A 27,148-nucleotide genomic window follows, 5' to 3' on the forward strand; every position below is an offset into this window, starting at 1 on the left:
TGTCTGTAACTATGTGTTTCTGATGTTGCTGCCTGTCTTGGCCAGGTCTCCCTTGAAAAAGAGATTTTTAATCTCAATGGGATTTTCCTGGTTAAATAAAGGTTTAAATTTTATTAAATTCATTTTATTTTGAGATGTATTCAGTAAGCTAGTTAGCCGGACATGCTAACATTTTAAGTTTATGACGAAGCAGATAAACACAATTCCATGTGTTACACTTTTTGCTCATTCTTTTCTTTTTGAAAAGCTAAATTCACTGCTTTGGTTTGTACAGAAATCCAAAACTTCACAAACATACCATGCTGGGTTACGGTTGCTGAACTGTGATTGGACATTTGCTTTTTTGGGGGCGGGCTTTAGTGAACAGTCAGTTATTGCCACGAACCGGTGGTCTCCAAGTGCCTAGCATTACTGTACCTTCAAGAACCATAACTAATGAAAGTGACCTTGGGTGCATTTTAACAGTCCACAGTGGGCGATGCCTTTGTGACAGATTTCTCAACATAACATGACTTGACTGCTTCTTAGCCTGAAATTGCTTGAGCAATGGGAGTTTTTATGTGGTCAGAGAATTGATTTGTGTGATTAAAGAATAAAAAGATTCACTTTCAGTTTTGTCAGTGTACTTCATCTTAAGAAATGATCTCCATGGTCGCATTAAGAAATAAAGTATCTTTCGATTTGTCTTTGAGACAGTCGTACTACTACTACTACTACTACTGCTGTATGCAGATAGCTTCAGTTTTTTGTGCAACATTTTTCGATACCTACCACTACAAATTGTGCTGCCACTTGATACAATACAGGTGCGTGGACTTCTGTTTAATAGCAGAAATTATTTGTTTATTTTGGTCTCATAAATTTAAGGCTGTGTGATTGCAAAGAGTTCCCCCACTGATCTCTCATGACTCCAGTTCAGCCTGGAAGTTTCTGCAACACTTGTGGGAATCGAGATTCAGGCAGCAGCAGCCTGGTCAATCAGCTCCACCTCCACAGGGAAATGGTCGCTGACAGCCAATGCCTGAGGGAGATGGAGAGAAAGCGTAGTAGGTTTCTCCTGTTGCACAATTTCTTGTTAGTCCAGCATAAGCATATAGAAGATTGCTTCGGTTAAACAGAAAACAGGCTTTTCCATGTAAAACATGATTTAGTATGTTAAAAAAATATATATATATATATATACTCAAAAGGTCGTCAAAAACATTTTTCACTTGCATCACTAAAGGACTACATACAGTACTGGTTTTACATTTCAGCCTTTCAACCAAAACTGCTGACCATTTTCCAAGTGTGTGCATTAAAAAAGAAAAAAAAAAAGATTAGACGCTTTATTTGGGGCTTTGAGTAGGACTATTACTCGGCTGATCTTGGTTTTGAAGCCTCGAGTTTGCCATTTTGGTCGTCGCCATCTTGGCTTTTTGCAACCGGTGAGCTGGAAGTGACCACATTTGGACTGCGGAGGAGTGACGTAGAGATGCAGTATACGACTCTGGTAGCGGTAGCGACATGTCAATAACAAGGTTGCCATGCCTTCAAGCTGACCCTGGAATTCAGGGTCTGCTTGAGGGCGTGGCTTGAGACCATAATCCAGGGCTTGGATTATGGTCTATTTGACTCTAAATGGACCATAATTTACTAAATGAACATCATGATGTATTGAAGAAGACTTGAACCTAGACACTGAGATTTACAGTGTTTACTGAGGTAATAAATCAAGTGAGCAGTAGAGTCATTTTCTCATAGACTTCTATACAATCAGACTTCTTTTTTGCGACCAGATGGCCTTTAGAGAGAATGCAAGTTTAAGGCACTTTTGCATTGGCTTCACTTTTCAGAACCGCAGCCAACCCGAGCGCATGAATGCAGCTTCCTAAGCATTTTAGAAGAAGTAGGTTGCTTTAAAGTGCACTGGGATCATCTTGTCTCACTCAAGGACGCTTTGACTTGTGGATAGAAGGAGTCAGTGATCATATAGCCAACGTTCTAGAAGACAACACGCTCTACCCACTTATTAATAGGGTCAAGAAAAAACGCGATCCCCAGCCGGTTTTAAGCAACTCCTACTAGACCCTGCCTTTTTTACTACATTGCAACTGATATTAATTCTATCATAGAGGAGATTTAAAGCTAAAGTTATCTTTACCAGACTGTGGCTGAGTTTCAAGTCCACCATGTAGTTGTAGACCTCAGCGCTGCCGGGCACCACTCCCTTCATCATGTCATCAGTGACCACAATCCTGCAGATACAGGAAGAGGGTTGGAATTAAGAGTCTCTGTGTGGCATGTGATGTGTGTACATGCAAGTGTCTATGCATGTGTGTCCACCTGTCGTAAGGGCAGTTAGTGTGTGACACCGTGGTGTCGGCCTCGTCGGTGATCAGCCAGTGGAAACTCTTGTCCGTGAAGAGGCGGATCTGCTGCCAGTCGGAGCCTGATACGTAACTGCAGCCTGTGTTGAAGTCGCCCAGCAGCACGATGTCCTGCAGGGAGAGCAGAAATAGTTTCAACCACCCACCATCTCATATTTTTAACAAATTAATCATCCTTTGCACTCTTTTTTTTCCTGTGTTTTCTGGAGGAGAGCATTCACATTGGTGTTCCAGCGGGCGCGGACATCAGTCACCACATCAAAGAGGGCGTCGGCTTCCTTCACAGCGGAGTCTGGAGAGGTGTGCTGGGGATCAGAGCAAAGTTCCTCACAGCTATAAAAAAAAGGAGGAAGGAGTGAATGAAGGGGGGAAATGTGTGAAGGAGGAAGTTGAGATTTTTGGATATGACAGAAAAGAGATGCCAACACTGCCAACATTTGTCTGACATAAATACTGTGTGACAGAAAGAATTTACAAGTCTTAGAGGGGTTTTTTTAGGGGCATTCGTGACCAATAGATCTGTGACCTCAGAATCTCACACAAGTTCTCAGTTGATTGCCTAATAAACGAGGTAATCGACATCACTGGTGACAGAGAAAAAGCGGACTTGCCACACTCCCCCCGGGGCCTACCGGTTTCTTTGGAGGTGAACATGACGACGAAGGGCTCTCGGCTGAAGGTGTCCGTCCCACATGGCTCGCAGCCGTCGTCGTAGGTGTAGTTTTTAGCCACGGACACCGTCTGCTCCCTGCAGAGGAGAGATGCTACTTGACCACATCTGTCGCTGTCTGTAAAAACTTTTACTTTTGAACAAGTAAGTCCTGTGCCTTCTGGGGCCGACCACTAGGGGGCAGCTCAATCCTGAAAGGGTGAATGTGGTGTGCAGATGTGTCATGCCTTTTTTTTTCGCCAAGGAAAATAATTTAGGTATAACTGCCATAGGATAGGACAGTTCTCTGACACGCTTGTGAAGGTAGAGGTCTTCAGTTGGTTTAAATCTGAAACCTCACCACTAGATGCCACTAAATCCTGCCCACTGGCCCTTTAAGTGAATTCGTTGAGAAATTGCATTCAATGCCACGAAAAGCAGTCAAAAGTGTAGCGTTTTCACCAACTTCAATCTGCTAATATGTATATTGAACCGGCTTTAATTAAACCTGTGGTGAGAAGTAACTAAGTACATGTACTCAAGTACTGCACCTCAGTACAGTTTTGAGGTGTCTTTGAGGTACTTGAGTGTTTCTATTTGCTGTTACTAAATACCTCTCTACTCCACTACATCTCAGAGGCAAATGTTTACAATTAAGGTTACTTACTTTACTCACTGTTACTTTTCAGATTGAGCTTTCACATACAAAACATATGACATACATTATAATATATGACAAATTGTTACAGATTAAACTGCCCCAGAGCATATCAAGATGTTAAGATGAGCTCCACTAAGACCAGCTACAACGTTAAAATCAACATTAATAATCCAACAATGTAAGTTTGTTTTCTGGTCACTGATGTGGGGTCTCAACGTAGGATTTCTTACAACAGATCGGTTGTTTTTGCCTCTCTCTGTTTACCTGTAGAGGAAGAGATATCTCTCCTTGTAGGAGCTGCGACCCAGAGGCTCGCTGACGATGTGGCTGTACCTGAACTGAGGAGAACCTCTGCGAAAACACACACAGATTAAATCCTAATTTTGTTTATCTTACATCATAATAAATATCATTATCATAATAATAACATGTGCGTTTTGTAAGGTGCAGTCTAACTTGTTGACATGCTCCATGAGTTTTTTGGTCGCTGACAGATCGCTGTCTCTGACCTCCTGGATCAGGATGATGTCATAGCGATGGACAATCTGAGAAACACAAAACACGTATGTCCTAAACATATTATTAGGGTTCTCGTAACAGTGGTGTCTTATTATATGAGTTGATTCATGTATGGTTCTCCATAAAACACACAGAAAACACAACTTAAAGAGGGGAACCAACAAGTCATCTCTTTTCCCGTAATGATGAATGTCGGTAGTAAAGGGGCACTTCACTAATTCTACTAGTTCAACTCTAATGTTTTTTTTCACTCGACCCTATACAAATTGTTTCATTGATCAGCTGTAATCAAATAACAACGAACACCAAAGTAAATTTGTCATGTTTATTCTTTATTTAACGCTTTCTTCTTGTTATGTTTTTGGCGACCCCTGTGGAAGAAAGTGGTATTGTTTCCAAGGACCAGAGTCTCTTTAAAGGATCCTTACAGTTGATCTCTGGGAAGTATTACTTTAAATACCTCTCAAAACAGCTGTATGATGTATTCTGGAGGAGAAAATGACCCTTATGATGTCATAGTGATGTCATTAGGATCATATGAGCTCGGGCTTGGACAGTACAAACTGAAAACATGCATTGCAAAGTGGGAAAGTAGAATTTAAAAGCCATGGATATTTACCAGACAAGGAGGGTCTGGAGAAATTATAAAATGCTAACGGTTGCATTGTGGGAAATGTAGGATGCATTTTTTTGTTTTTGTATTTAATCTACCTCTTGTGAGTCTCCCCAAACTCCACCGTTCAAATATATATTGTCTTTACACTTCAAATGTGGGTAATTGTAATGTGAAACAATCTGAGAAAAAAAGAAGGAAGAAAGAAAGAAAGAAAAATGTTTATATTTATACAGTTCCCGACCGTGCTGATGATGTTCATGAGAGTCGCGTTGGAGGATTTCTTGTCTCCAAATGACTTGATGTTGAAGGCTCCCAGCAGCAGCAGGGAGGTAGACAGATGCAGCAGGGCCGACAAGAGGCCCAACACACACACCCAACGCATCCTGGGCCAAAGAGGTCACATTAGTGTGAATATTTAAAATACATCATTATAAATCTTGATTTTATGACACATGGACAGAGTAATAATAGTTATACTGCATGCTAGAGGAGCCTGAAAGACTCTCTGCCCAGCTGTGGGAGTCAGAGACGCACCAACACCTGCACCCCTGGACACACGACAGCAGAATCTCTATTCCTGTAAGTTTATCTCACTGCGAGTCGTTTCATGCGCTGCTGTTTGCAGAGGGGATCCTGGGTAGAATATTACTTCCAGCATTGTGGGAGAATACATTTTCCTTTTACCGTGGTTACACTGGTGCGAAGAGGATTCCGGGTACAAAGGTTGTAAAATATCATCAGCTCGAGTGTGGTGGCTTTTTGTATTGGTGATCCAACATAAAATGTGACTGTAAGTTACATCTAGTCAGCCAGATTAAAAACCATAAACTGTGTTACTGTGACATAAAGTATGATCTGTGCATAGTGTTAGATAGTCTGCAAGAAAGATGATTCTCCGCGACAACAAACTGTTTTTTAATATTGTAATAAATAATTCATCCATGTTACTGTGACGAGAAAAAACATTTTAGCATGAAAGAAGAGTCCGAGGTGCATATTTACCTGCTTCTGTGAGTCGTGTGGGGAAGGAGAAGGCCTGTTGAGAGCAGGGCACAGAGGCTTTGCTTGTGTAAATCCCCGGAGGCTCCTCTGCAACTTCTGAGCAGAGCCGTCGGTAGTGTCTAATCAGGAGGTTTTTATTTACCTGCACAGTGCATGTGACCGGGTCAGGCTGGAGGGGAGGGGTGAAGAGAGGAGGTGTGTTGCAGGTGGGGATCGAGGTTTTCAGGTCAAGGAGGCCCGTTCGGCAAAATTGACTCTCACAGTGGTTTTATGTGTCGGCTACAATGTGTCAGTCTTATAATAGAAATTCAAAGAATTCCTGATTTTGATTTGATTTAGTTTCTAGAATTATTCAACTCAAATTCCAACTCACTGTGTTGATAGGTAACATTTGCAGGGCTCCACAGCAGGAGCGGATCCATTCAGGGCTCAGCCCAAACCTAAGAGGGGGCCGGGGATGGATTGTAAACTATTCATGTCAGCTATATACATTATTTTACTAGCCTTATGAGATAATGGACAGCCTAAAAATCTGCACATCATTCCCAAGGAAACAATCATCCTGCAGAGCCCACATCCTGGTTTGTTTTTAATTGTTCAAAAATAGGTTTCAAGAATAATAATGCTCTTTATGTTAAATTTCACCCCACTTATGTATGTAGGTATGTAACTTAAAAATAGTAACATAAGATCATTGTACCATTTTTTAGGTGCCTGGAGTGAAAATAAATCCTCCTCACCATTTGTTGTGTTTAAAAATGATGAAGAATTTGGAGAACAATTGTTCATCTGTCCACTTCACAGACCACGCCAGAGCGACCACCAAGTCCATGATGAGGAAGCCAACCATCGACAAGCTGACGTCCAACAGAGACGCCGACATCAAACACTTTGGAAACTTCATCACCAAAGACTCCGTTCAGAAGTCGCTGGGCATGTATATGGAGATGCTTAAAAAGAGAAGGGGCTAGAGGAGAGAGGGGAAACTAATAGAATGATACATGCGTTTGGGGAGTTTGTGACGCTAGTTGAAAAACGCATCTGCCTTTGGTGTCACGTGTTCATTTGTGTCAATTGTGCTAAGATCATTGAGTACAGCTCCCTGCAGCAGCTCACCTTCACTGTTCAACCAGCAAGCTCGTGAAACACTCACCATAATAAGTAGTTTGTTTGTTTCACTTATGTAGCAGAAAGGAACAACTGCATTTGGTTGCTAACCCTGTGTTGGACAATGACAATAACTTAACCTTGAACCTTGATAGACACCAGTGATTCAATGACAAAAATGTTTTCTATCCAAATTTCTAAATACTTTATTTAAAGTTACATCAATCCGTTCTAATTTACCATTAAACCATATTTTGTGAAATATTCAGTATGCTAGTTAGCCAAAGCTTCACAGACCTACTGTGCCCAGTTACGGTTGCTAAGCTGTGATTGGACATTTGCTTTTCGGGGGAGGTCTTTAGCGAACAGTCAGTTATTGCCACAGGCCGGTCTCCACTGAGTGCCTAGCCTTGCTGTAACTTCAAGAGCCATAACTAATGAAAGTAACTCTGGGAGCATTTGAACAGCCCACAGTGGGCGATGCCTTTGTGATCTCACAGTTTTATTTACATTTAGCCTGAAATATCTGAAGCAATGATAGTTTTTGTTGTCAGAGGATTGATTTGTGTGATTAAGGAATGAAATGAAGCTGTTAAAAATCACATCGTCACTTTCATTTTTAGCCGTGTACTTTATCTTTAACAATGATCCTCATAAAGTCTCTTTCAGACGTACTGCTACTGCTGCTGGCGTCACGACATGCAGATAGCTTTAGTTTATTGTGCAACATTTTCGATACATACCTCTGAAAATTGTGCTGCTACTTGATACAATGAAGGTGAAACATTGAAAAAAATGACAAAACAGAATAGCAGAAATAATTTGTTTATTTTGGTCTAGTCAATTCAATGCTGCATGGTTGCAGCGGGTTGCACCCCCATGAGTCATCATTATCCAAATTCACCGTGGAGGTCTCTGCAACGGTTTTGGCAGTCGTGATTCAGGTACTCTTTTACGCCAGCGTCACCTCCACAGGGAAATGGTCGCTGACAGCCAATGCCTGAGAGAGAGAGAGAGAGAGAGAGAGAGAGAGAGAGAGAGAGAGAAAACATTGTGGGTTTCCCCTGTGGCACAATTTCTAGTTGGTCCAGCTTCAGCAAGATGTCCTCGGTTCGACAGAAAACAGGTTTATTATGTTTTGTAAAACTCAAGTCATCAAAACACCCTCTTCACTTACATCACTGAAGGACTACACACAGTACTGGTTTTGCATGTTTCAGCACCATCAACCAAAACTGATGACCATTTACCAAGCATGTATGTGTGCAAGTTTGCTTTAAAAAATCAAACACTTGAAATAAAAAAAATAAAAATGTGCTGCATTATTTGGGGCCCTAAGCTGAACTATTGCTCGGCTGGTCTGAGAATTTCCTTAAGTCTCCTTCGGTTGCCTGGCAACTGCTCAAAGGAAAGAAACAGTCCAGCACATAACCTTCCTTAAAATCGGATTCTTTTGTGAGTTTTAGAGGTGCATGGAGGTGGACTTTGATACACTGATGCGCAATAATCATGCTCTTCTTGGCAAAACTGCCCTGTGTAGGTTTAGGCATTAGACCTTGACTAGTTTGGGCCAGTATAGCCCATTGGTCAGGGCATAGAACCTGAACAACTCAGGCTACCAGTACCTCGGTGAGCATGGTTGCTGGCCAATCCTTGCTCTTGAATGGCTGCGCAGGGCGGGTCTTGCCAAGAAGAACACTGGGATTCATAACAACGTCTTACTGACACCTCCTCGTGTTCACAATCTGTTTCACCTGTAACCTCCCAACAGGGATGTCACCGTGCATTGACCAAGCCGTCACTATACTTCTACATCACTGCTGCAAGGAGAAAACCATTGAAATGGAACAGAAGTAGAACGCAATGAACGGTTTTGTGTTCATTTGACCAGCACAAAAGAAAATTGTGATTTTTGATAGTTATGGTAGCTTGTCCTTCCCTGGAGTGGCGGGGAGTAAGACCCAGAGCTGCTGCTGAGCTCATATTCTGTAACCAGTGTAGCATTAAAGCATGCTGGAACTAGCAAGCTAGCCACTTAGTCAGCTGTCCACTAGTTAGCTAGCTAATTAATGCTGGTTACAATAAATGATCCATGGCAATAGCGATGTGCTTTCCTACGCTGTGACAAGAGGATGAAACATGAAGTGGTTTGTAGGATTTAATCACTGCAAGGAGCTACTCTTAAATACTCATGACTAAATCATTGCTTTTACAAACTTGTATAGAATTTGAAAAACAAAAAAATTCAGATCAAGATTAGAAGTCATTCATAATTGAGATACAACTAAATATCGTCTCTAGAGCAGCAACTGTAATGTTTATGTGCGCGGCCTTTGGGGGAAAATGAAGGAACCAACAACGCCACCTGGGGAATCACACCCCAGGAAGTTTAAGCTTAACCGTAAGATATCATTTCTTTTAGAATTGTTAAGGCCTACAGATTCATTACCATTATGAGACAGAGACATATTTCGTAAAAATTAACCAAAGGTTTTATTTAAGGAATCAAAGAAAATAGTCAAATTTGCAGGGATGAGAGCCGCGGGGAGGGAATAATATTAATGGACAAAAAAATGACTGGAACCAGTAAGGGATCTTAAATAATTATTACATATTAAGCTATAAAGGCCTTACTAAAAACTCTAAGACTACATTATAATATGATATCCTAAAATGTCCTATCCATCATAAACTAAGCAAAATGGCGGGCTTTAAGTAGAGGCCACAAAATAATACAAATGACCACCTTATATATGGGGTACTAACATATGCAGTCACTCATCGACGGCACAACGATGATGGAGCTTCTAAAAGAATTTCCAACCAACATGTTAGTCCAGAGTTATTAAAGGCGGCTGTATTTCATAATGGTTGGCATGTTCCTCTCATTTCATGTCACTTCACTTCCTGCCTTTGTGTTTTCCCGCCACAGTGATTGTCTGCCCCGCCCCTGATTGATCCCACCTGTGTCCCATCACCTACACCTCCCCACTGTACTTGAACCCTGTGTTCCCCTGTCTCTGTGCCGGTTCATCTTAGTCCTTTGTGTCCAGCGTTTCAGTGATTCTCCTAGTGTTATGTTCTCTGCCAGTTTTTCATCGACTACGTTTTTTTGACTGATCCATTTGAGTGCCTTTGAGTCCTGTTTGTCCCCGTGGTTCATTGATAGTATAGTATCAGTCATTGATTCTGTCCTCCTGTCTGCTTCGTCTCAGCCAGCAGAGAAGTTCATAAGGAACTAACAGAAACAGACTGAGGACAGACAGCTTCGGTTTTAGCATGTTTGTAAAAAAGAAAAGAAAAAGCTTTTGGCCGATCGTTGTGTTTGTTTAAACATAGCAGCGGTGGAGGAGAGGCTGCAGACAGAGCAGATTGAATTAGGTTTCACTTTCGTTTACATGTTCATGTTCGTTGAACAGATGTATTGATAAAGTTTTGGATTTTTCCTCTGCAGCCTCTGTGCTCTGTATGCTGACTTAGTTCCATGTGTGCGTGAGTGTCGTTGAAGGATGGGTGATCGTGGCTAAGTGGAGAGCAGGGCCGCCTTTCAATCAGAGGGTCGGCGGTTCGATCCCCCGGCTCCTGCTCTACTAGTCTCATGTCAATGTGTCCTTGAGCAAGACACTTAACCCCAAAATTGCTCCCGTAGCTGCGTCTACGGTGTGTAGATAGATACTGAATTGTAAGTTGCTTTGGATAAAAGCGTCTGCTAAATGACTGTAATGTAATGTAATCAGCCCTGACAGACAGAGCAGAGGAGATGCTCCCTGCAGCGTGATAATAAACTACACCGAAACATTACAACGTACTAATAAAAAGCACCAGTAACGTTGGAGCTTATCACTACCTTTAGTTAAAGAAAGGCTCATGGCGGTGCAACATGGCGGACTCTGTGGAGGAGGACCCGCTTCCTATAAAGATAAAAAATGTCTTTTTCTAAGCGAAGTAAAGCATAAGCCTTCTTAGTTTCAGTCATTATACAGTAATAAAAACAAATGTATGAATATTATGTTCTATTTCTGCCAATTAATCCACACTCTTGACACACTCTTCCTTTCTACTCATTTACTCATTTACTCTCTACACTTTGTAACCGTCAACCATCTGGTTGGAGGTCGACACGCTCTACTCACTGAGCTACAGCCGCCTCAAAATCAGAGAAGAGGTCAAACAATGTCTGCCACGCCCACAAATTATGTAGTCGACATCGTCACATTTGAGGAACGGTCCTGGATGATCCACCTTTTTGATCACTGATTCTCCCTTGCCGTGGAAGTATAAATTTAAACCGAAATTAGCCCGCTACAACGGCCACGATGACAACGGCACACATAAAAATGTGAATTCTATTATTGAGGAAAGTTAAAGCTAAAGTTGTTTTTACCTGCGGCAAGGTGAGACCAAAGGCCAACATGAAGTTGTAGACCCCAGCACTGTTGGGCACCACTCTAGTGTTCATGGCACCAGTGACCACAATCCTGCAGATACAGGAAGAGGAGTGGAATTTAGAGTCTGTACACCTGTGTGTGTGTGTGTGTGTGTGTGTGTGTGTGTGTGTGTGTGTGTGTGTGTGTGTGTGTGTGTGTGTGTGTCCGTGTATGTGTCCGTGTGTGTGTCTGTGTGTGTGTGTGTGCATGCAAGTGTGTATGTGTGTGTGTGTGTCCACCTGTCGTAAGGTAAGCCTGTTCGCACTGAAGTGGCCGCAGCGTTGTTGATCAGCCAGTGGAACTGCGGGTCCGTGAAGAGGCGGATCTGCTGCCATCTGGGGGGCGTTACGTAAGTGCCTCCAGCGTTGAAGTCGCCCAGCAGCACGATGTTCTGCAGAGAGAGCAGAAATAGTTTCAACCATCCCCATCTCGTATTTTAACAAATTAATCATCCTTTACACTCTTTTTAAAAAAAATTCCACCAAATAATTGGTTTTGCGTGTTTTCTGGAGGAGAACATTCACATTGGTGTTCCATTGATTGATGACATAAGTCGCCACGTCATAGAGGGCATCGATTTGCTGCACAGCGGCTCTTGGAGAGGTGTGCTGGGGGATCAGAACAAAGTTCCTCACAACTATAAAACAGGAGGAAGGAGAAAGGAGTGAGTGAACGAAGAGGGAAATGTGAGATGACAAGAGACAAGTTGATGTTTTGGATATGGCAGACATGATTCATATAACAAAAAAGTGAGCTCACTGTCTTTTAAATGTGGCAGGACAGAGTTGCCGGCCCTATGTGGCTGACATAAATACTGTATGGCAGTCAGAATTCAACTGAAGACAAAACAGTTTTTAAAGGGGCCTTGGTGACCAACAGATCGTGACCTCAGAATCTCTCACACACGTCTGGTGTTTAGCTCTCAGTTGGTCGCCTAACAAGAGAGGCAATCTACATCACTGGCGTCTGACAGTGAGAAAGAGTTATCGCTCTCTGTTCTTTGCCGCACTCTTTCAGAGCGTACCGGCTTGTTCGGAGGTGAACTCGACGATGAAGGGCGGGCGGCTGAAGCGACCGTAGAAACCGTAGGGAACGTCGTTGTAGATGGCGGATCTAACCACGGCCACCGTCGTCGTCCTGCAGAGGAAAGATAGTACTTAACCACATCTCTCACTAACTGTAAACACATTGCCTTTGAAGTAGTCTTCAAAAAGCGGTTAAAGCTCATCAACCCTTTCCTGTAGTCAGCTATTCACAGCATCGCTGGAGCATTTTCAGAAGTCATTTATCGGTCCTGTGACCACTAGGGAGCAGCTTGACCGGTCCTGAATGTGTGAATGGATGAATGTAATGTGCAGTTGTGTCATGTTTTTGTTTTTTTTGCCCAACAAATGTAAGTATAATTACCAAAGGAAGTCTGTGTTACTAAATACAGTTGGACCAAAAGGTATTCTGTATTCACCAGTATTCTTTGCAGAATTAAAATTTCATGATGTGTTTGGTGTTTTTAAAGTGGGCTATTTATATAGTAGCTAGTATGGTGGGCTATGCTGTATATTGTGCATGTTATGCAATTATGTGACACTCCATATGATATGGGAATTTCAAATGTATTTTATTTTTTCACAACACATCTGCAAGTAATTTGCATTCAAAAAGGAACAGTGTGTAGGATTTTGGGGGATCTATTGGCAGAGTGTTGTTTGAATGTTTTCATCACCTGAAGCTACGAATCGTTGCGTTTTTGTTAGCTTAGAATGAGTCTTTAGCTACGTAGAGAGTGGGTCTTCTCCTTCATGTTTCTACAGTAGCCCAGAATGGACAAACCAAACGCTGGCTTTTTGTGTTACCTGAAGGCGCCTGTAGTTCTCCATCATCTTTGTAAAAGGAGGGATGAGCGAAGGGGCGTTCAGTTGGTTTGAATCTGCAAACTCACCACTAGATGCTCCTAAATCCTGCACACTGGCCCTTTAAGTGCCTTTGTTGAGAAATTGCATTCGATGGCATGAAAAGCTGTCAATAGTGTAGAGTTTTGTAGTACGTGACACATGATCACCCATATTTACTGTAAACTCCGATCTGCTAATATCTGTACTGAACCATCTTTCATAAAAACCAGTGGTGGGGAGTAACCGTGTTGTGTGGATTATGTTGTGGAACAATCTGTGGATTAATCTGTGGACTTCTTGAGTGTGTCGAGATAAACAGCGATACTTTTAGGAAGAAAGGAAGTTGTTTCACCAACTTGTACGAGGGAATTGGATCAATAAAAGCTTTCTTGCTTTCACCTACGTCGGTGTGAGTTATGTGCATAGGACCAGAAACATGTGTCAACTTAAGGTTCACACTCTGCTACAAGTTTTGGACGCTATATACATGTACAATTTTGAGTTACTTGAACTTGAGTGTTTCCATTTCCTGTTACTAAATACGTCCGCCCCACTATATCTCAGAGGCAAATATTTACAATAACTTCAGTTTACTTCAGTTACTTTACTTAAGGTTACTTTTCAGATTGTGCTTTCACATACAAAACATATAACATACATTATAACATGAGGCATTGGTACAGATTAAATTAGGAAATTAGATCAATTAGTTCAAATTGGCTCCACCAAGACCAGCTAACAATAATAATCTAGCATTGTAATCTATTACTCTGACAGGGCCCAGTCTGCTTCATTATGTGGTTATACTTGTGATACTTTACGTTTTTCTGATAATACTTATGTATTCGATGTTGAATGCTTGTAGTTGAGTATTTTAATTGTAATGTTGGCTACTTTTACATAAGTAGTTTTCTGGCACTAATCGCTGACAATAAGGACAAAGACACTGTGCAGATCTGAAGTATAACTTTAAAAGAGAAATAGTTTGTTTTCTGTTCACTGATGTGGGATCTCAACGGAGGATTCCAACAGAGGATCGGTTGTTTTTGCCTCTTTCTGTTTACCTGTAGAAGAAGGCATATTTCTCCTTGTGTACATTAGGACCCAGAGGGTTGCTGGCGGTGTAGTCGTACCTGTGCTGACCACACACACTGTGAAAACACACACAAACACACAGATGTAGACCATCATTTTGTTTGTCTCAAATCATAATGTGAGTTCATGAGCCGTCCAACTTAACTTCTACAGAAGGTCACTATATTCTGTGTGTAGTAATATAAGCACTATATAAGGTGTGTGGTTAGTCTAACCCGTTGACGGCCGTCCTGAGTCTGTTAGTCACTGTCTGATCATTGTCTCTGACCTCCTGGATCAGAACGATGTCGTAGCGACAGACAATCTGAGAAACAGAAAACAACACATATCTGATTAGAGTTCTTGCGGCAGTGCCGTCTTATTATATTAGTGGTCTGTTTAGTTTCGTTCGATTCAAGTAGAGTTCTCCTGAAACTATTGCAATTGAAGGGAGGCCAGATGTCGAGTAAACCTTGTGGTATTTTAACGTTACTCAGCGCTGTTCAAAATATATCCTCTTTATATTGATGAGATACAGTCTTAAAAAAAGGAATATTGGATGCCAAAAAAACAAAACATTTTCAGACCGTGCTGATGATGTTCATGAGAGCCGGGTTGGAGGATTTCTGGTTTCCAAATGTCTGGATGTTGAAGGCTCCCAGCAGCAGCAGGGAGGTAGACAGATGCAGCAGGGCCGACAAGAGGCCCAAGGCACACACCCAACGCATCCTGGGCCAAAGAGGTCACATTAGTATGTATATTTAAAATACATCATTCTAAATCTTGATTTTATGACACATGGACAGGTAGCATGTAATAGTTATACTGCATGCTAGAGGAGCCTGAAAGACTCTCTGCCCAGCTGTGGGAGTCAGAGACGCACCAACATCTGCACCCCTGGACACACGACAGCAGGATCTCTATCTTCTATCATTATTCTGTCACCCTGGTCACACTGGTGTGGAGGTGATTCTTGGTACAAAGGTTGTAAAATACAATGTGGTGAACTTTTTATTATCCTATACGCATACTGTTGCCATATTTTACATTTAGTCAGCCAGAGTAAAAACCATATCCTGTGTTTAATGAATCATCTTCACCTTTCAAATAACATCTTATTAAAGATCAAGCAAAACCAGTCCCTGTGTATATTGTTAGATAATCTGCAAGACTAGTTCTCCAACTGTGTAACAAAAATAAGTTCCAGATTATTAATGCTGTTAACGCTTAATTCCTAGCCTAATTAAGTATGTTATGGAATTCAAAAATAGTAATAAGACAATCTTTGACTTTTTTTCATCCTCAACATTTGTTGGGCTACGGTGTCAGAATGATGAATACAGTTTGAGAACAAGAAGATAAAATATAGGATGATTGTTTCCTTGGCAACTCTCATGTTTTTCCCGAAAGATGTATAAGTTTTAGGCGTTCTATTATCTCAATTTGCTTGCGTGCATAAAGCTGCCGTAAATAGGGCACAAAAAAAAGACTGGCCCCCCCACCAGGTTTGGGCTGAGCCCCGAATGTTTACAACGTCTGGATCCGCCCCTGCTGTGTGACATTTAGAGTGTGTACTGCTAAATGAAATACATTTTCTGTCAGCTCCCATGTAAAGGTTGCATGCAAACGCATTGAACCTGACAGTAGGTGTATGTGGAAGAACTTTTTGGGAAAATATTATGGAAGTAAAATTCCAAATAGCAATATTTGCAGTATGTTTTGTGGAAGAATTTCACAATTGATTTATAATAAATCTGTTAGGCACCAACCACTGAGAATACAAGCATGTACAATATAACTTAGATAGAGCATTTAATGGCTCGTGTTGTTTTTGTGTTTAGAAATAATAAGATTTCTAAAATTATAAGAGAAATTTACTTTCAAACCTGCACCTTAAAAACTTTAAATTGTTAAAAACAAAAATGCTAGCATTGTGTAGCTACATATTTTAACGTGTGTTTACATGAAGAAAAAGATAATTTAAGTGCTTACATTTACAATGTAAATCACAATATTAACATTAGAAAGGTTATTAAGGATTATTATCTGATAATTCCACCGGTCAAAGCACCTCTTGAACTAGAGTGTACAGATGATCAACAGAGGCTATTTTTAGCTGCGGTGTTCACGGTAGCAGTGAGAAGGCAACAGATGGCGTGAATATGTGATAAAGGGAGTTGATTTGAGGTCATGTGTGATGAAATCTCTCTCTTCTATTGAGTCATGTTTACATGGTTTTCACGCCAAAATGAAAAATAATATCTCCCAGTAAAAACATGAGGTGAACCAAACTACAGCCTGGAAATATAACATGTGTCGTCTTAAGACACACTTGTTTTCTGAAGGCTGGACTTACTTATACACTTATTAATTTATTTTTTCAGAGGTAGATGCATTCTTAAATATAATCATCAATCAAGTTTCACATTGTTTCCAAATTCATTCATATTTCAAAAGATGGGCAGAGATGAGTGTGATGATGGGTGCGCCATTATTGAGACCTCAGAAAATGTTCTATTGTGCTGTGATGGATGGAATCAGTAAGTGGCATTTAGTGGTGGAATGAGTACATTTACTCAAGTAGGCCTACTGTACTTTTGAGGTACTTTTACTTGAGTATATCCATATCTCTGCACCGTACATCCATTTTGTGCTCCTGTGTATTTCTATTCCACTACAATTCAGAAGTATGTATTTTTTACTCCACTTTATTTATTTGACAGCTTTAGTTACTTTGCAGCTTCAGATTGTTAAAACAAAAAAAACATTGATAAAGTATGATGTATTAATATTGATCATGCTAAATCTCAGCATATACATTTGTTACAATTAGTTTTGCCTTTACCAGCTGTAACAGTAACAATTACACATAAATCCATCAGTTATGATAATCCAGTATTATAAAATACATTATAATGAAATGGGACATTCAACACAATGAATAGCTACTTTTACGTTTGGTTGTTTAAGTAAATAAGCTATATTTTGATGCTACTTTTTTGAATGCATGACTTTTACTTGTAACAGAGTATTTAAACCCAGTTGTGGGCCATCAGGGCCAGCAAGGCCTTCTCTGCTGGCCTAGACAGAATCACAAAGTTATGCTATTTTATAATTGAAATTTTTTTCTTAAATACACTACATATATTCTAAATATTTTTTCCCATTAGCTTATTATCTCATTGCACAGTTACTGTCTTCCTCAGTTGCTCTGCTTAGCACCAAGAGGTCTTCAGACTGACAAGTGAATCTCTTTGCAGTTTAAGTAAATGGGGACGATACTGTTGATTGTCATAGTCTTCAACCAATCAGATCTTTAGTTTGACATGTTGGGCGTATTCTTTGACATGTCAGAGCCTTCTTACTGGCCTACAAGTACGTCAGCATTAACGTGCGACTCGATTGGTCAGTGGGCTAGCGTGACTGTTGTGAAACTAGGTAGCAGACCTTTGTAGTAGTAAGAGTTCAAGTTTAAAGATATGTAAGACGTTTTTATGTGACATTACATTTTTAGCGTTTTGGCATGTTTGGCGGTGACAATCCCAATATCTACTGCTTCTGTCTAGCGGACATTTTCAGCCCTCAAACGCATTGAAACAAATTCAAGAAGTAAAACTGGGGAGGCTCCACTGTCATCACTGTCATCACTGTCATCACTGTCGTCCATGGCAATCAAAAAGGACCTCTTGATGTACTGAACAAACGCGGTAATAAACTCTTTGTATTCAAAGAATTAATATTGTTCCCTCTGATGTGAATAATATTTGAATGGTGCCCTTTAGTGTGTGACAGAATGTGTGTTTTAGCGCGGCAGTGTTGCTGGAATGTGCAGAGGCCTGTTGAATTGTGTTATTTGGGTTTTCTACCTGCTTTGTTGTCATATACATATATGTGACTGGTTCTTATCAATTACATTCATTTTGATTATATGCATTGTCCGTTAATGATGAAGCATCCTGTTATGCGTGTATTCATGTGTCTGCACTTAGTTAGTTGCATTTAGTGTATTTGTAGCCCTCGTAGGTGTTGAGCTTCATTTAACATTGTATTTCACTTGTCAAATGTTTCAGTGTTATGTGAATATGCAGATTTTTTTTTTTCACCTACGTTTTAGTATAGTGTAGTGCTCGGATAGCAATTGGTTTTAAAAAGATATTTTTTATATCTCAGCTCTGAGATCCACAGGTTTGAATCTCTTTCAAACTCACGGTCGTTGGTGACCGGAGGTGTCCCCAGGTCTCTCCTACTTTAAGAATGCATGTGACTATGTGTGTGTGTGTGTGTGTGTGTGTGTGTGTGTGTGTGTGTGTGTGTGTGTGTGTGTGTGTGAGATGGTATCAGTGATGTGCCGTGGTGTGAGCGTGCTGCAGCTTACTTCAGTGGCTGAATGATCTCCCCCTAGAGGAGACCCCTCTCTCTTGGTTTCGATGTCCTGTCCGGGATGGAAAAATGGAGCAAAATAAAATAGTTTTCACTTGTTTATTTAATTCAATTCAAAATATATTTCTTTGGATTCCAATTCAGAGAAAAAGTGGTCTACAACAAGTTTGCAACACCAGAAAAAGAATAAAACCTAAACCAGTGAGCAAAGTGTTTTGCCAAAAAGTCCGGAGATTGGTTAAATTAATTTTAAATTTAACACAGGTTACGACCTGCCGCTCCTCCTTCTTCTGCCTTGATCTTCTAAAATCGAAGGTATTTATCATCAGCTGAGCAAGAGCCAGAGGAAGTCCAGCCCTCTGTCTTGTGAGACAGCTAGGAGCGCTGTACTCCGCCCAGACAAGCTATTGCTCTGGTCAGGGCCTTACCTGACCCCCTTCCGTCTATTCTGACTTTAGTGACCCCCCCCCCCCCCCCCACACTGTTACTCAGGACGTATGGCACATCTGCTCACTGTTAGGTACAAGACAATGGAAACATGATATCACAGTGAAAAACGATTATACAGGTTTGTTGCAAAGCATGGATTATATAACAGATTCAGCTTTCAAATATATGTTCTCTTTGGCAAGGTTATTTGACTGCTACCTTTATGAGGTAGGAGCCCTATCCCTAAGCAATAAGTGTTAAAATATCAAGAATAAAAAAAGGTTATATGCAAAAAAGGTTATATAGGTCATATGTTATAAAAGGTTACCTTTGTCTGTATGTGTACGTGGCTAAAACGCATGAAACATCAAAAGAGGAACTGTGTGTGTATACGTGGCTAAGCACAGGTATCAGTAGGTCACAGATTCATGGTTAATCGTTCTGCCATCTGTTTATGTGTGTGCGTTTTGCAATAGGTTCAATGCTCGGCCATATGACTTTGCTATGTTGTGTTGATGTGTGTGTGTGTGTGTGTGTGTGTGTGTGTGTGTGTGGGGGGGGGGGGGTTACAATAGGTGTGTGTGTTCAATGCTTGGCCATATGACTTTGCTATTGTTGATGTGGGTGGGGGGGGGGGTGTAGCAATAGGTGTGTGGGTTCAATGCTTGGCCATATGACTTTGCTATTGTTGATGTGTGTGTGTGTGTGTGTGTGTGTGTGTGTGTGTGTGTGTGTGTGTGTGTGTGTGTGTGTGTGTGTGTGTGTGTGTCTGTCTGTGTGTGTGAAAGTAACATCTCCTTCCTATCTCCAGGCCATGGTCAAGCCCTACACCCCCGCCTTGACCACTTCGCTCTGCTGCCTCGGGGCGATTGGTCGCCCCGTCGCTCAGAGGTCCCTGCGGCCGATCGACCCGGTCATGGCTGTTTTCTGTCCTGGCCCCACAGTGGTGGAATGAACTTCCCACTGACGTCAGGACAGCGGAGTCGCTGCCCATCTTTCGGCGCAGGCTGAAAACTCACCTCTTCAGGAAGTGCTACAATGAGCCTTCCACTTAACACTTATTGTATTGTATTAGCACTTATTGTATTCATATTAGTTCGTTGCACTTATTGTATTTGTATTAGTTTGTTTCTGCACTATACTTTTGCTCTGCTTCATGCTCTTAGCTGCTTTTTAAAAAAAGGAGATACACTTATGACTTCTGGTGACTAGTAGTTCTCTTGAATACCTATGTCGAATACAATTATTGTAAGTCGCTTTTGATAAAAGCATCTTGCTAAATGACTGTAATGCAATGTCATGTAATGGGTGTTGCAATAGGTGTGTGTGTTCAACGCTGGGCCTTATGAATTTGCTATATGTGTGTGTGTGTCTGTGTGTGTGTGTGTGTGTGTGTGTGTGTGTGTGTGTGTGTGTGTGTGTGAGTGTGTGTGTGTTGAACTGCACTATGTGTAGAACACTGTATACAGCTGGCGCCTGCTTTGGAGCGCCACAGATCCCTATGTCTTCTCCAAGTTACATTTTACTAACAAGGACCACACCAATAACAATATGAGTTTCAAGAGGTTTATTGCATGATGGAATGATTGTTAGATTTAGGAAGCGGAAGGGGTTGAGGGATGAAGGGGTCGAGGGATGAAGGGATGTAAAGGATGGGGTAGAGGGATGAAGGGTAGGGGATGAAAGGGTGTAGGGAAGAATAAACAAGGAGGGTAGAGAGGGTTGTAGAAAGAAGGTTGGGGGAGCGATGGGGGAGCAATGGGGGACCGTTGGTGTCCGGTGGCTGGCGGGAACGGGGGGAATGGAGACTGTAGAGTGGGGGCCGTCTCTTCGGAAGCTCAGTTGGTGCAGAGTCCCCCGTTGTTCCTGTAATCCTGCAGGAAAAACTGCACGAGAGAGAGAGAGACAAAAACAGGGTTGGAGGGAGGGATCAGAAAACTCTGTCGAAGAGGAAGAATCAGAATCAGCTTTATTGGCCATGTATGCGTATGCAAATAAACAAGAGAAATATAAAAAAAACATGAAACAAGGACAACCAAAAAAAGTAGAACAGATGTAAGTATAAACATTTAACGTTTAACAACTATGTACAAATAAATAAAATATGTATCAAAAAGTATATATATATATATATATATATATATATATATATATGAACATAAACCTCTACAACAACGACAGTGGAATTGAGGTGATAGTGCAATTAGAGGTGGTAGTGCAGTATATCTGATTAATTGTTCTTCAGAGTGACGGCCAGTGGAAAGAAGCTGTTCCTGTGTCTGGTGGTTTTGGCGTACAGAGCCAGAGGGGAGGAGTTGGAACAGCTTGTGTCCAGGGTGTGAAGGGTCTGCAGTGATCTTTCCTGCCCGCTTCCTTACTCTGGAGATGTACAAGTCCAGGATGGAGGGCAGGCTGAAACCAATGATCCTCTCTGCTGACAGTCCGTTGTAGTCTGTTCCTGTCCTGTTTGGTGGCCGATCCAAACCACACAGTGATAGAGGAGCAGAGAACAGACTGGATGGTGGTGGAGTAAAACAGGATCAGCAGTCTGCCGGGCCTTTTTCCTGATGGTGTCAATGTTGGAGGCCCACTTCAGGTCCTGGGAGATTGTGGATCCCAGAAACCTGAAGGTCTCCACAGCAGACACAGTGCTGTTGAGTATGGTGAGGGGGGGGCAGTGTTGGGGGGCTCCTCCACTGTCATCTCCACAGTTTTGAGCCTCTTCAGCTCCAGGTTGTTCTGACCACACCAGAGGACCAGCTGTCCAACCTCCCGTCTGTACGCAGACTCATCACCGTCCCTGATGAGGCCGATGACCGTTGTCATCGAAGTGAACAGGTTCGTTGTGCTTAAATACTTTGTGCGGAGCTGTGTTCGAGGCGTGGTGTAATGGCATTTTTTACGTAGTATATATATATATATATATATATATATGTTTTTACTTAGTATATATTTTTATTGAGTATATTAGTATATGTTTCTACTTAGTATATATTTATATTGAGTATATTAGAATATTGTATGCATGCATAAGTACTTCTGCTCTGAACTTTGTTGAACTGCACCACTGTGACTTTGTTGTGGGAAAGAAGTATTCTCTCTTTCCTTTTCACATAGATAACTAACTGTGTTTTGAGAATGTTGTATGAGAATATCCCAGCGCCAAAGCCTTCGGGCCGCTTGTTTTGGTTGCTGGCCGTTTGTTTTCACTTGTTGTTCCTATGTCTGTAACATTGGCCATCAGCCCCGACCTTTGCTCATTCTGCATAAAGAAAGCTTGTTCATTTTTTTCGAGGTTCTTCCTCACTGAGACTGTACGCATTCTGATGTGATGATTGAACCTTTTCTGCGCAGAAAATAAATATACAGAAGGGAACCTCTGGTCTTTGGTATTCTTTATTTCAGCAGCAAAAGACTCACGCAAAGCGGGTACAGGATATTTTTTTTCCACGACAGTGGTCCCTGTTCCTGAACTAAGTTTATAAAACTCAATTTATTTATTTTTTTGGTCTTTTTGTACATTGTTTTGCTATAGTGTGTTCTAACACCTACTGACCAGGGCAGTCTATCCAGAGGAATTCGTAAAAAAATATTTTTACAGACCCTCTAACAACTGTAATTTTGCTACTTTTATTCCAGAAAAAGGTTTGAGTATTACTTATTGCATGAATATTGATTGCATTCACAATGCTGGCCACTGGAAATTTGGAAAACACCTTGGTAGTTCTCGTGTGCCACCGTCGACACACCGGGTGATAATTCAATATGACAATTTATCGCCTTTTTAATGAAATCTTATCGTAATGAAATCATACGGTATGTTGAGATATTGTGATACACAATTATGTCCTCTTCATTGATAATAACACTAACATACTAATTCAGATTTCTGTGCACTAGAGTTCTTAATTAAATGAGAAAAGTACTTTTCACTTGTCAATCAATCAGTCAAACTTTTATTTCAGACTCAGGGTCCAGATAAGACAGGACATTCAATATAATAAACTACATACAAAAGCACATTAAAAGTACATAGGCCTACCAATGCCTGACAAAGAGACAGTTGTACCAATGTCTCCACAACTGAGATTTGTAGCGTGTAGTACTTATTTCAAACAAAAGTATACAAGACCATGTGGTTCACTAACAAGGACCATGCCAATAACAGTATGAGTTTCAAGGTTTATTGCATGATGGAATGATTGTTAGATTTCGGAAGCTGAAGGGGTAGAGGGATGAAGGGTAGGGATAGAGGGATGAAGGGATGTAGGGGTCGAGGGATGAAGAGTAGGGATAGAGGTAGGGGGATGAAGGGGTCGAGGTAGAGGGATGAAGGGGTCAAGGTAAGAGCCTTTGAGCAAAGGTAAGCGGTTTTAAGATGTCACTTGTTTTTCGTACATCGTATTGAAGCTGAGTTGAAGTTTGTTTGTTGTCGTCGTACGTGGTGTTGAAGCTGAGCCAGAGAGCGTTTGCTCGTCTGTCTTGCATCTTGTTGAAACTGAGCCAGAGAGCGTTTGCTTGTCTGTTGTGCATCGTGTTGGAGCTGAGCCAGGGAGCGTTTGCTAGTCTGGATGTAGGGTAGGGGTCGAGGTAGAGGGATGTAGGGTAGGGATGGAGCGTTGCTCGTCTGTTGTACGTTGTGTTTGAAGCTGAGTCAGAGAGCATCTGTCGTACGTCATGTGAAAGCAGAGTCGAAGAGGAAGTGAACGGGTTAGTTGTGCTTAAATACATTGTGCACAGGAAATGAGCCCCGTTCTGGGCGTGGTCCCTGTTCCTGAACAAAGTAATCCTTGAGAGGCTTGAACAGCTAAGGATTGTGGAGAAGATGGAGAAATCAGGCCACGATGACGATGGATATTGCAGAGATACCTTCCTATGCCGAAATAAACACTGTAAAAAGGGAGGAGGCACCCCAGACCACCATTACTTTCTCTGCCCAAAACGAGAAGTAAGAAGGGATGAGGATGAAAGAGTGGAAAAGGCAGCAGAGGTAAAAGCAAGCTAACAGAGGAACAAGAGGAGTTATTGTCTGAACTTTCCCCAGAACTAGCAGAACGGTGCAAAGAAGCTTTCGCCAACAAAACCGCAGTTACAAACAATGCTAAAGACCAGTCAGAGCTTTTAGAGAAAAAGGGGCTGTCTGAACTTCCTGTCATCATGATGCTGATGGAGGTCACTGCAAATGCAGGGCAGAAGATTGGGACTCTGGTTGACCTTGCATCTGACACAAACTACATTACCCATAAGGCTCTGACAGGCTGAAGTTACAAAGTGAGAAGATAACCTTAGTTGTGCACGGGGTTGGTGAAATGACCATGAAGGTGAACACTGAGAGAAATGTCCTCAAAGTCAGAGTCAAAACTCCTCAAGAAACAGAGAGGGCACATGAACTTGTTTGCTACGGCTTGGATGAAATTGCCAAAGTGCACAAAGTAATTGAACCTGAGAAGTTGCAGAAATTCTTCCCAGAGGTCGAGCTTGAGGAATTGAGGAGGCCAGAAGAAGTTGAACTCCTCATTAGCCACCGAGAGGGAAGACTCACTCCGCAGAGGGTGAGAGTTGTAGGAGATCTTGTCTTATGGCAAAGTCCATTGGGTAAGACAGTGGGCGGAGCACACCTCGACTTGTTTGAGGAAGTAGAAGCGGCAGCACACAAGTCCAAAACACACTTTGCTCGCTCCATGAGGACAGCTGCTGTCAAGCATGAGGAAATCCTCAGGAGTTCAACACCTGAGGCAGCCCAGTCACAACAGGAGGATGTGGCTCAGGCCAAGTTTACAGCTGCTGGTAACCGCGACTTCCTGGAGTGGTGGAGGTGGGACAGCATCAGAGCTGCATGTGAACCAAGATGTGGAGGATGTCGATGCGGACACTGCCAAGCAGGAGGAAAAGAAATGACCTTGGCAGAGGAGAGGGAGCTTGAGATCATAAAAGAAGGCCTCACCTACATCAGAGAGGAAGCTCACACAAAATCTCCACATTGGGATGCAAGATATCCATGGACTGTAGATCCCACCTCTCTCCCCAACAACAAAGCTGCAGTTCAGGCTACATTCTTGAGGACCATGAGGCAACTGAAGAGAGAACCAGAGTGGCAAGTTGCATATGCAACCCAAATCCATGAGATGGTTGAACGAGGGGCAGCCATAAAACTCACTGAAGAAATCATGAACAAGTGGAAAGGACCAGTGTGGTACGTAAGCCATCTGGTGGCACCAAACCCTCATTCAGTGACAACTCCAGTGAGAGTTGTATGGAATAGCAGCCAGAAATTCAAAGGTGTAAGCATGAACAATCTTCTTCGAAAGGGACCAGATGTTCTGTGGAGGAAGACAAACTCTACATGATGACATCAATTAACTTTTCCAAAAGGAAAAAGAAGATGAGAGGTGGCAAGGATCTTCTCAAACAGGAGGTGAGACCTGAGACACCTAACCCGCTGACTAGGAGGGGACTCCTAAGCCAAGTAGCTGGACTGTACGACCCAATTGGCTTAGTTACACCTGCCAAACAGAAAGGGGCAATCCTTGTCAGGAAAGTGTTCCAGGAAGGTCGAGGTGGTAAGCTGACCCACGAAACGTGGGATAAACCTCTTTCAGAAGGCCTCAGAGAAGAAGCCATTCAGCTTTTTGAAGAGTATGTGCAGCTTGGACAGAATAGATTCCAAAGGAGCCTCACACCAGCTGAATGGACAGGTAAACCATGGGGGATCACATTCTCAGACGGGAGTGACAAAACCTATGGAGCTGTGATGTATTTGAGGTGGGAGACAAGTCAAGGAATTGAAGTCCGATTTGTTGAATCGAAAGCCAAGCTTACACCGCTGGATCAAAAGGGAGAAGCAGTCAAAGCTGAGGTCTGTGGAGCTGTCTTTGCAGCCAGGATCAGGAAATATATTGAAAAGCATGGACGAATGGAGATTGAGAGATGGTTCCATCTAGTTGACAGTCAAACAGTCCTGGGGGCCATTCAAAGAGAAAGCTATGGTTACCAGACCTTCTTCGCAAATAGAGTGGGCGAGATCCAGAAGGCTGGACCAGTGCAAGATTGGTGGTGGATACCTGGAGATCTGAACATTGCTGACATCATTACAAGGGGCGGCACACCTGATGATCTAAAGGAGAATTCCACATGGCAGAATGGACTGGACTTCTTGAAGTGGCCAGTAGAGGAGTGGCCTAAAAAGTCTGCTGGAGAGGTTGCAGCTCATGCCAGGGAGAGTGTAAACAAACTCCAGAGGAAGGCATTCGCAGCTGTATTGACAAGAGCTCAAGCAAAAATGGGCCAGGAAAAGGAAAACCTGCGAGCTCTGCAGGAGAGCCAAAAAAGTGAAGTTCAAGAGGAAAAAACTGCATCAAACCCAAGTCCTCCTCTTCCAAGAAGGAAACCTGCTGGCTGGGTAATCAAAAATCTGGTGGAATTGAGGAAGTTCAGTAGCTTGTCTAAACTGGTCAAGGTCATCGGCTGGGTGTGCAGAGCTGCACATATGTGGCTGGAGAAGAAAGGCCAGCCCAGAGGTCAGTCAAAGTGGGAGGCAATGTCACTCAAGGAAAAGACCAAGGGACCTGTGCTAACTGTGGAAGAACGTGAAGATGCACTCAGAGACCTCTTTCTCGCAGCTCAGGAAGGTGTAACTTTTCCAGACACGACTCTAAGCAGATTAGCAGTGTACAAAGATTTGGACTCTGGACTTCTTGTTTGTGGGGGTAGGATTCAGATGTTTGATGATGACAACAAGACTGCAGTGCCAGTTTTGCCATATGAAGCATGGGTGTTTACATTGTTGGCACAAGAAGCCCATAACTCAAACCATGAGGGAGTGGCGGGGACCCTTCTCAGAATGAGGAAAAAAGCCTGGGTGATAAAAGGCAGAAGACATGCCAAAAAAATAGTAAACAGCCGTGTGGTCTGCAGGTAAAAACAAGGCAAGGCAGTGTCAACAAATCATGAGTGAACCACCAGAGCAAACAGACACAGCTGCACCATTTGAATTCACAACCATGGACCTGTTCGGCACTTATGAAGT

General features: G+C 42.1%; 1 protein-coding gene and 1 pseudogene across 1 annotated transcript; both read right to left on the reverse strand.

The window, feature by feature from the left end:
* Positions 1–801: 801 nt before the first annotated feature.
* On the reverse strand, positions 802–5,929 carry LOC137892117 (deoxyribonuclease-1-like; annotated as a pseudogene).
* Positions 5,930–7,732: 1,803 nt separating this feature from the next.
* Positions 7,733–18,989, reverse strand: LOC137892120 (deoxyribonuclease-1-like). The gene is made up of 9 exons (XM_068737046.1): positions 18,689–18,989; positions 14,901–15,042; positions 14,550–14,638; positions 14,304–14,390; positions 12,375–12,487; positions 11,875–11,987; positions 11,590–11,741; positions 11,308–11,401; positions 7,733–7,923 (listed from the first exon to the last, which is right to left on the reverse strand). Exons 2-9 carry the CDS (start codon positions 15,039–15,041, stop codon positions 7,876–7,878), a joined length of 837 nt encoding a protein of 278 aa, XP_068593147.1. The 5' UTR covers position 15,042; positions 18,689–18,989; the 3' UTR covers positions 7,733–7,875.
* Between the last annotated feature and the right edge of the window lie 8,159 nt (positions 18,990–27,148).

Source organism: Cebidichthys violaceus, unplaced genomic scaffold (genome assembly GCF_023349555.1).
Source record: "Cebidichthys violaceus isolate CVI_PGR_0920_01 unplaced genomic scaffold, fCebVio1.0.p SCAF_75, whole genome shotgun sequence".
In the NCBI taxonomy this organism is placed as follows: domain Eukaryota; kingdom Metazoa; phylum Chordata; class Actinopteri; order Perciformes; family Stichaeidae; genus Cebidichthys; species Cebidichthys violaceus.